The 10,575-nt window shown below is 51.9% G+C and overlaps 1 protein-coding gene across 2 annotated transcripts; it reads left to right on the plus strand.

Annotated features, from left to right (window-relative positions):
* The first annotated feature begins 3 nt into the window (after window positions 1-3).
* Nckipsd (NCK interacting protein with SH3 domain) lies at window positions 4-10,299 on the plus strand. 2 transcript variants are annotated; one of them, XM_015487253.2, is made up of 13 exons: window positions 4-258; window positions 2,789-2,898; window positions 3,143-3,347; window positions 3,523-3,613; window positions 3,859-4,349; window positions 5,417-5,587; window positions 5,760-5,846; window positions 5,934-6,072; window positions 6,188-6,268; window positions 6,453-6,581; window positions 6,676-6,768; window positions 6,909-7,081; window positions 9,408-10,299. In XM_015487253.2, the coding sequence occupies exons 1-13, from the start codon at window positions 88-90 to the stop codon at window positions 9,609-9,611; spliced, it is 2,145 nt and encodes a 714-aa protein (XP_015342739.1). In that variant the 5' UTR covers window positions 4-87; the 3' UTR covers window positions 9,612-10,299. The 2 variants fall into 2 exon arrangements, with proteins under 2 accessions (XP_015342739.1, XP_015342741.1); XM_015487255.2 differs by lacking the exon at window positions 6,676-6,768 and having other exon boundaries at window positions 7-258.
* Window positions 10,300-10,575: the final 276 nt, after the last annotated feature.

A 10,575-nucleotide genomic window follows, 5' to 3' on the forward strand; every position in this document is an offset into this window, starting at 1 on the left:
GAGCGCGGCGCGGCACTGCCGGGCCTGGTGTCCTAGCTCAGCAGTTCCCGCCGCGTACCTTGCACCGGCGCGGCCCAAATCGGCCCCATGTACCGTGCGCTGTACGCGTTCCGTTCGGCGGAGCCCAACGCGTTAGCGTTCGCCGCGGGCGAGACCTTCCTGGTCCTGGAGCGTAGCAGCGCGCACTGGTGGCTAGCGGCGCGGGCGCGCAGTGGCGAGACAGGCTACGTGCCGCCTGCCTACCTGCATCGCCTGCAGGTGAGTGCCCCTCCCCTGCCCGCTTTAGTGGCCTTTGAGACTGGGCCCTTTCACAGGCTGATAGAACCGACCCAGGGGCTCCAGATCCTTCAGGAGACAATTTTGAGAACCTGACCCTGAGACCTAAGACCCATGAAGACTGGGACTTCTAGGGTCAGCAATCCCTGCAAGAGACTAGATAGACCCTTGACATCTTACGACCAGACTTACCAAAAGCTTAAGCTACTAAAAGCTTAACTCTGGGACTGATACTCATTGGGACCCCAAATTCCCCATGCATATTCCCCAGTATGGAGACCTCCATCTGAATAGAATTCTACAGCTAGACTCAGAAACTCCAATCCAATTACCAAATTCCTGAGACCCCCCCCACACACACACCCTTAATATACCCCTTCCCTGGATCTCTAGAATTCCTGCACTCTTCCTTCCCCACCCCCCACCTCCTCCACCTATTGGAGCCCCTACCTTTACCACTGAGACCCTCTTCACCTCACTACTGAGACTGAGCCACCTTAGAATACCAATGGTTCCCCAACCATCCTCCAGGCCCTCAATCCCCTCCCATTTGAAACCTGGAGTCATGATCACTCCCATCTCCTAGGTGCCTCCCAAACCTTGGATCTCAGTGTATTTCACTTTCTTGTACTGAGTCACCCTCTAAACTCTTTTCAAGACACCCCTCCCCCTTTCTGAACACTCTCTGAACCAAGAACCAAGCTCTTGTTAACACTACCTGGCAATGCCTCCTCACAAGCTTCAGGCCCTGACTTAGACTTCCTCTGAAATTGAGGGAGCTTGTCCCTCCTGTCCCCAGCCAAGAATAGGGGCTGTTCCCATTGTAAGGAAATTAATTCTCCTGACTTCCCCTGGTCTGACCATGCCCCATTTTCTTCCAGTGTAGGTAGGCTGCAGTCCCAGTTCCTGTTCCCTCAAGAGTAGCCCTGTTGCAGGGACTAGGGTGTAGTGTCTCTGGCTGGTATGTTATGATCACAGTGGGAAGGAAGGTGCTGAGACACCTAGTCTGTGTCAGACACTCCTGTCCTGTCCTAGTCCCTAGCCTTTAGGAAATAAACTGTGCCAGCCCAGTTCAAGACAGAAATAATGGGATAAATTTGGAAATGTCATCTGGTCTTACCAGAGAGGATGGGCCTTGGGCCTTAGAGGTTTTCTCACAGATGGGGTTGGTTGATTCCATCTAGCTATGCTTGTGGTGAGAATAGGGAGCCCTACTAGGTCTGGAGTGTGTCAGACTCAGCCTCTTTTGGAGGTGGGATCTCATTGGAGGCCTCTGTGGAAGTCCTGCCTCTTCCCCACAGGGCATAGGTCAAGGGCTTGTAAAGCCTCTGCCTGAGCCAGGACCGGTGGGGCTGGTTGTTTGGGGAGAGCAGAGAGGCAACCATCTTCTCTGCCACTGTCTCTCAGTTTCTTTCTGCATATTCCCTGTGTCTCAGTTTCCCTGACTGTGCATCTCTGTCTCATTCTGACTCTCCATTTGGGTGTTTTCCTTTCTTTCTCCAATTCTCCCAGTCTGTTTCTGACTCTCAGTTTTCCTGCTTTATTTCCCTCTGCCTGCCTCTGAGTCTCTCTCTCTCTAGGTCTGTCTTACTTTCTGTGTGTTAGTGTGTTCTCTTCCTATTCCCCCTTCCTTCTCTTGTATACCTGTTCCCTGGTATGCCCCATGCCACCTCAGGGGCTTTGCTGACCTTTACGTCCATCTGTCTCCATCAGAGAAGTTTCCCAAACCCACTGTGAGGAGCTCTGTGGCTTCTATGTAGCCTGATGCACCATGTGTCTAGGGATAGGGAAGGGGTGGGGATAGCTGATCCCACACCACACTTATAACATGCAGTGAGGTAGACCAGATTCCTGGGTTGTTAGGCATGACAACACAGGGCCTAGAGCAGGGACTAGGCTCATTTCTAATGTCCTTCCTTTACCACAAACACAGAGCCGCTTCCCAGAGCAGGTACAAAAAATTACTGGGACAGCTTGGGAGGATGAGGACTGATAAGCAGGGATGGGGAGAGGAGGTTCTTTTGGTCTATTCTTTGCTCTCAGGGCCTGTGAAGGTCTGTGTGAGGATAAGGCTGTTGTGGGGTGTGACCTTGGTTTTGTGAAGGGTCTGCAAGATCAGAATGACTTATTAAGGATTCCAGACACTGGAGGTTTCCTGCTTGGCATCTCAGTCTGGGGCTCTGAGCCAAGCCCAGGAATAGACTGTGTATATACTCCTGGTCACAAGCTGGGAACTCCTGGGCTATCGTTTTGCTTTAGGTTCATGGTTTTGAGGCATCTTAGCCAAGATCCTCAATATGTAAGCTGGTTTAGGGTCACCTGGTACCCCAGTTCGCTGAGTGGTGCAGTCTGAGAACCTCATTCCATAGTCCAGTTTTGGTCTCTGCTCTTGTCTGTCATTCTAGATTTCAGCTGTAGTGGTCCTCCACCTGGGTTCCATCCTGGGCCAAGTCTGGATTAAGTATCCCCACTTGAGCTCCAGGTTTAACTGATCACCACTACCCACTTTTAGGGCCTGGAACAGGATGTCCTCCAGGCCATTGACCGGGCCATTGAGGCTGTGCACAATACAGCCATGCGAGATGGTGGCAAGTACAGCCTGGAACAGCGTGGAGTCCTCCAGTGAGTGTGGGGAAGTGGGGGTGGATTCTCCCATGAGCATGGAAGGGTGGGGTCCTTAAGGATCAAAGATGTGTAGAGTCAGGACTGGGGATAGTATGGAATATCACAAAGTGGGGTAGGCAGTGGCAGAGATAGGGGTGTGAGAAGCCTGGGCTGTGTGGTCCCAGCATCCCACAGGGACCAGGAAAGGACTTTGGGAGTTGTGAGGTCTTCTTCCCCAAAAGTCTCCCTGACCCTTTATTAGGAAGCTGATCTACCATCGGAAAGAGACCCTGTCTCGTAGAGGCCCCTCAGCCTCCAATGTTGCAGTTATGACCCCATCTACCAGTGACCATCATTTGGATACTGCTGCTGCTAGGCAACCCAATGGAGTGTGCCGAATTGGGTTTGAAAGGCAGCACAGCCTGCCCAGTTCTGAGCATCTTGGGACAGATGGAGGCCTCTATCAGGTACATGGTGAGGGCATCCTGGAGAAGGTGGTGGGTGGAACTGAAGGCTTCATCCAGAGGCTCAAGGGGTCCACTTGGATCACTGATGTACCCAGAGTATATTCTTGCCCATGTCCAGAGCTTAGGGTCCCAGCCTCTAACCTGTCCCCACAAGATCTCTTTTCTGTCTTCCCAGATCCCACCACAGCCTCGCCGGGCAGCACCCACCACACCACCCCCACCTGTGAAACGCCGAGATCGTGAGGCACTGATAGTCTCAGGGAATGGTGAGAAGGCAGGATTGGAGGAATTGGGGTGGGGTACACTTTGCTTGGAATGGTTGCTCTGTCAGAGAAGATAGGGCGTCCTTTTGGGGCAGGTGGGAGTTCTGGGCTTTGTAGAGACAGGGACTCTTAGAGAAACTGGGTCCTGTACTGGGGTGTGACCTTGGTCAGGGACAGGGACTCTGGGCTAGGACGGGTGGGGTCTCTCAGGAGGCTGCCCCAGTACAGCATCTACTCTCTGCTCACAGGTGGTCGTAACACCATGCCCTCTGGGGGTAGTTCTGTGTCCAGTGGTTCCTCAGTCGGCAGTACCTCCTTGGACACGCTCTATACAGGCTCCAGCCCCTCTGAGCTGGGTCCCAGTTACTCACCTACGCCCCCACCTGTGCCCCGTAGAGGCATCCACACCACTGTGTCGCAAGCCCAGCTTTCTCCCTCCAAGGAACCAGCCCCTGAACCCCCTGCAGAGGAGATGGCAGCTGGTACAACCTCAACCCCTGATGACCTGGAGGCCCTAAGATCTTTGAGCCTAGAGACCACAGAGGAGAAGGCTGAGGCTGAGACGGTTGTGCCGAGGACCATTGGGGCAGAGCTGATGGAACTTGTGCGGAGAAACACCGGCCTGAGCCATGAATTATGCCGCGTGGCCATTGGCGTTATAGTGGGTCACATCCAGGCCTCCGTGCCAGCCAGTTCACCTGTTATGGAGCAGGTCCTCCTCTCGCTGGTAGAGGGCAAGGTGAGGGTGGGCCAGGAGCCTCCTCACCTTCAGGCCACCCTGCCACCCCAACCCTGTTCCCACCCTCATACATTTGTCCAGCCTATAAGTGGAAGTATTTGTTGAGTTAAAGCTTTGGGCTTTCATTTTATTGGGCACTTGGGTCATTTGAGCTGACTCATGAAGGAGAAAGGGAGGAAGAACAGTCTAGTCAGAGATTCAGTTTGGACAAGGGCCCTGAACAGGACTGAGCATGGCTCACAGGAGAAAGTAGAAGGCCAGCATGGGTAGAAAACAGGCAGTGAAGGAGCAGGTGGTATGGGAGGAGGTGAGATCTGGGGCAGGTGACAAATGAGACTAGATATGGATAGCCAGGAGTTCTCTCTGGCTACGTGGAAGTATGGACACAGGGCACTTGAATAAGAGAATGAGGTGTGTGGGCATCATGGAATGGCAAGCCCCACCTTGCCAAGGCTATTGGTTAGGCACAGCACTGGGGCAGTGAGTCCAGACTACATCTTGGGGGTTAGATGAGGGAAAGGTACCTTAAGTTCCTCCTACAGTTCTGGTTGTGGAGGAGGGAGTGAGAACTGTAGAGGAACTGGGTCCTGTACTGGGGGTACAGGGACTCTGGGCTAGGATCGATGGGGGGGTCTCTCAGGAGGCTGCCTCAGTACAGCATCTACTCTCTGGTGACACTATGCTGGGCACAGCAACCAGTGCCTGGTTAAGGGTTTGAGGGAAATGTGAGAGGTGGGTCAATGACAGGCCTGGTGTCTCTGTGTGGAATGGGGGCATGGAGTGTCAGAGTCACATTCAGGCAATGACAGAGTCCATAAACCTTCTCATGGAAGGTATTTATCCAGGTGTAAGGTGAGAAACAAGTTGTTAGAAAACCCTAGACATGTCTCATGCAAAATCCTGTCCTAAGTGGTCATCGAGACCAAAGTTGAGCCCCCCTGCCTAGTGTAGGTAGTGCCGGACTTGAGCTCACAGACTGTAGGCCCACAGATCCAGATACTGGGGACTTCCTGGAGACAGACACTAGCAGGGAGTATACTGAGCTGCACCTCACCTTCTCTCCCCAGGATCTGAGCTCAGCCCTGCCCTCAGGGCAGGTCTGCCATGACCAGCAGAGACTGGAGGTGATCTTTGCAGACCTGGCCCGGCGGAAGGATGATGCCCAGCAGCGCAGCTGGGCCCTGTATGAGGACGAGGGTGTCATTCGCTGCTATCTGGAGGAGTTGCTGCATATTCTGGTGCGGGGTGGGGGCCCACATACGTTGCCCACCATGTGGAGCAGTGTCTCCCACCCTGCACCATCTCTCTTTAATGCCTATGAGTCTTCCCTGCACGTCCATGCTTAATTTGCCCCCATGTGGCTGCACAGCTTGGCTCAAACTGGGTGACTCTCTTACTTCCTCCCTACAGACTGATGCAGACCCTGAAGTTTGCAAGAAAATGTGCAAGAGGAATGAGTTTGAGTCTGTCTTGGCCTTGGTGGCCTATTACCAAATGGTGTGTGCATAACAGAAGGGAAGGGGCATGGAGGGATGTAGGTAGGGTTGGGGTTCCAGGAACTGAGCATGTAAGGTCCTCTGCCAGGAACACCGTGCGTCACTTCGGCTGCTGCTCCTGAAGTGCTTTGGTGCCATGTGCAGCCTAGATGCAGCCATCATCTCCACGCTTGTATCATCTGTGCTGCCTGTGGAGCTGGCACGGGACATGCAGACGGACACACAGGGTGAGGCAGGGGCAGGGGCAGGGGCTGTTTCTTGTCATCTGGAAAGGGTTCACACCTTCTGCTGAGGGTCTCTGCCATCTTCGGGAACTCTGACTGCCTACCTTCCCTCCACTAGACCACCAGAAGCTCTGTTACTCTGCTCTCGTCTTGGCCATGGTCTTCTCCATGGGGGAGGCAGTGCCCTATGCACACTATGGTAAGAATGCAAACATTTGACCAGGTGACCACAGGTTCCAGAGGTAGGACCCAGGGCCCAAAGGCCTGGGAACATGCAGACCACAGCCTGGTAGGGATTGAGTATCCCCAAGACTCAAAGACCAGGAAGCTGGGTAGTGTTGGGAAGGGATAGGACTGCAGACTTGTGTGCGCTCTTCTTCCAGAACACCTGGGCACACCCTTTGCCCAGTTCCTGCTGAGCATTGTTGAGGATGGGCTACCCTCAGACACCACAGAGCAGCTGCCAGACCTCTGCATGAACCTGCTTCTGGCTCTCAACCTGCACCTCCCAGGTGAGGTTGGGTCCTAGCTGGGAGGGGGTTAACCAACGTGAAGCCTTCTAAGCTCTGCACCTGTGCTCTTGTCTATACCCATGTCCTTCCTTAGCTCCTGACCAGAACGTCATCATGGCTGCCCTGAGTAAGCATGCCAATGTCAAAATCTTCTCTGAGAAGCTGCTGTTGCTTCTGAACAGAGGGGGTAAGGGCCCATGAATCCGTGTGGGTACCCCTTTGATACCCTGTTACTCTATGACCCCTTGCTTTGACTCCTCTAACTCCTGGGGTGGTTCTGGGACCCTGGCAAGAATCACTCTGACCCCCATGACTCTTGCTTCCTAGATGACCCTGTGCGCATCTTCAAACATGAGCCACAGCCACCACATTCTATCCTGAAGTTCCTGCAGGATGTGTTCAGCAGCTCTGCCACGGCTTCTATCTTCTACCACACAGACATGATGGCACTCATTGACATCACTGTGCGGCATATTGCAGACCTGTCACCTGGTGACAAGGTGCCTGGTGGTTACCACAATGGGGATGGTAGCTGAGTGGAATCTGAACCAAATGGGGGGGACATAATATCAAATGGAAATAAGGAGACAGAGAGAAACATGGTGGTGGTGAAAACAGGTCAGGTTTGGGATATGATGGATGTGGATCTGGCAAAGCTTGCTGAATTTATTTTGAGCAAGTAGGTGAAATCAGTGCTGATTATTATTATGGGGAAAACTTTGGGAAGATAGAGTTGTGTTTTGAATAGGTCAAGATTAAGGAGCTACCTGCCAAACTGAGGGCATCAGGGATGCAGTGAGGAGCAAGTTGGAACCAGAGGGACGTTTTGGAGCTGTCCATGCAGAGATGTTATGGGAAACCTGGAGTGGTGCAGTCACCTAGGAAATGAGATAGATGAGCAGGGTCAACTGGAAGTTCAGGCTTCACCAGGGACAAGTAAGGAGAAACCCGGGAACAAAACCAAGTGAGCAGGGGCCCTAGTCACATGTTGGAAGGAAGGAGATCTGCTGTCTCCACACAGTCAGGAGTCCAAAAGAGGGCTAAAAATTTGCCATTGAATTTGCCACATGGAGGTCGGGGTTGATTGACAAGCGGTGTTGATGGAGTGGGAGTATGAGTCTGAATGCAGAGTTTAAGAGAATTTGAAGTTATTGGGGAGTAAAAACAAGGAAGGATTAGAATGGAAACAACTCTCATAAAATTTTCTGTGAAGGGAACAGAAAATGGGGGAGCAGGGGTAGTAGGGCTAGAGACACGTAATGTGAGTTCAGGGAGTGTTTTAAAGGTAGGAAGTACCAGTGCATGTGCTAAGTCAGAGGGGATGATCCAGTAAGCATTAAAAAATGGTGAACATGTTGGGGAGAGTAGGCCACTTCAGGAGGCAGGTAGATGAGTCAGGGGGTGAGGGGTGTCCAGGATCACATGGACAGAAGCCACAGCAGGTGGGGACAGGTGTGATGTGGATGCTGAGAGCAAAAGACAAGGTATTTTAAAAGATTGCATCTGAGCTAAGCATAGTAATCCCAACTCCTTGAGTGACTGAGGCAGGAGAATCACAAGTTCAAGGCCAGCCTCAGTAACTTAGACTCTGTCTCAAAAAAATAAAAAGGGCTGGGGATGTATTTCAGAGGTAGAGTACCCTGGGTTCAATCCCCAGCAATGCAACAACAAAAATTATTGCTTCTGTTTTATCCATGAAGCACAAGTCCAGCTGGCCAGGCAGTTTAGGTTTGGAAGACCGAGAAGGTGTACAGTGATACACCTTCTATAAGGAGAGCAAACACATCAAAGAAAAGCAGTGGGGTCTCCACTAGTGCCACATATCCTTTTGAGGTTTGTGGTAGTGAGTGAAGTTCAGACCTGAAAACTACTGTACTTGTGTATTGCTTAGATACGGGCATTTTGGTGTGTAGGCACCTTGGTCTAAGTCCCAGGATTAGTAATTAAGGTGATGCTGCCTAAAGGAGGTTTTGATATCAGTTTCTCTAGTCAGAGATAATGAGGGATATCTCTGGGGGGGGCGGAGAGAAAAAGTCAGGCCAATGGATTTGGAGTCTCAGAACAAGGAAGAGCTTGGATGTTAAATCACAGGGCTGATGGAATTGCTTAAGCTAGAGGTACTGGGAGTATGAGCTCGGGGGAGAAGTGTTAGAGATATGTTCAGGGTGTACATAGAAAGTAAGATATCCAGGTCTTGGAGATGGATTGGATATGAGGTATTTGGAAGATAGGAATCAAAAAGGATACCTGCATTTCAGGCCTGTGCTTCTAAATAGACAATAGTGTTATTTTATCTTACAATAAAGAACATGAGAAAGCCTTCAGCTTGGAGAGGATGGGGAAGATCTTCAGTTTGATGGTGAATATGTAGGTTTGAGTTTTTTGAGATGTTCAGGAGGTGACAAGCTTGCAATTGGATATTCTTGTCTGGTGCTTATAGAACAGGTCTAGGCAATAGGTAGAGGGTGGGTCCCTGTTTTAAGCTGTGAGATCTTCCAAGGAAGAAGAGGGATAGGGTGAGAATAAGAGGGCCTCCAACTGACAGACATGACACCTTGAGAGTTTGGCCTCTAAAGGATTGGCAGGACTTCCCTAGGCAGGCCACATTCTAGGACTCTCTGTGGCTGAGATGATTGATCTGTTCACTTTATTTAGCAACTGTTGAAGGCCAGGTACATTTTGGGTGCTGGAAATGCAGGCCTTATGTTCAAATAGTGTAAGTTGGTCAGTAGCCTTAGGATCCGTGGGGCAGTAGTGGCCAGTCCCTTTCTGGTGGTGGTTACAGTACCTTCTTGAGGTTCCTGAGCTGACCTGCTCTTCCCACAGCTGCGCATGGAATACCTCTCCCTGATGCATGCTGTGGTCCGCTCCACGCCCTACCTGCAGCACCGCCATCGGCTGCCTGACCTGCAGGCCACACTACGGCGCATCCTGGCTGAGGAGGAAGCCTCCCCCCAGTGCCAGATGGACCGCATGATTGTCCGAGAGATGTGCAAGGAATTCCCGGTGTTGGGGGAGGCCCCCAGCTAGCACCTTCCTTTTCCTCCTTCCCTGCAGCCCTGGTGAGGGTGCAGGGGACTCAGGGGAGAATGTTTTGCACTGTCATTGTGAGGGGATAAGGGGGTAGAAGGTTACCTGAGCAAGGCCCCCACCACTTGAAGTATAGCTAATGCAAGGGGCCAACTGTAGGGTTTGGGACCATTTTCTGGGAGTTAGACTGGGGCAGAGGAAATGTGCAAGCTGAAGCCCCTCTATCCCCTGGTAGGCTGCCTCTTCAGCATGCCCCCCACTCCATCCCATTCCCTTATACACACGCAAAGTCCTGCTGCTGCTCCAGGCTGGGCCAGAGCCCCCATCCCCACCCCACCTGGTCTGGGTCCTGGGCCTCAGCAAGCCATGTCCTTGGGGTGATGGGAGGTACCTCCAACCAGCTCTGTTCTTTGCCTTAGCTTTGCAGTGAGTGCTGCTCATGTGCTCCCCTGATCCCCATAGGGGTTGTTGCCCCTTGCTTTCTACCCCCAGAGGCCTTGACCAAGTTGCTGCTTTGAAATCGGGATCTTGGAGACAAGCCATTTGTCCTAGAGCCTCATGGAACTGGATGATGGCTGAGAAAGCCAGTGACAGATTCTATTTTCTCTAAAAATGTAGACTGAAAAGCCATGTGTATTTTCCTATGTGCTGCAGCTCACCTTTGGAAATAAATCACAGGCATCTGGAATTGGACTTCCCTCTATGACGCTAGGGTGGGAGAGGATGAGTGGGTGAGTGGGGTCTCAGGATCCATCACTCTAGTTTGCATTTATTTCTGCATCCTGAAGAGATGATAGGCCCTGTCAGGCCTGTCCTGTAAGACCTTGTGGGCCCTGTTTCAGCCTCCATTCCCTGAGTTTCCCTTTCACCTGGGCCTAGTCACAGCCTTGTGCCTCTGGGTTCCATTTGGAAATGACTGCTTCCAGCCTTCACTTACATCGTCCTCTTTTCTCTGAAAGTCATA

Source organism: Marmota marmota, unplaced genomic scaffold (assembly GCF_001458135.2).
Source record: "Marmota marmota marmota unplaced genomic scaffold, marMar, whole genome shotgun sequence".
NCBI lineage: Eukaryota > Metazoa > Chordata > Mammalia > Rodentia > Sciuridae > Marmota > Marmota marmota.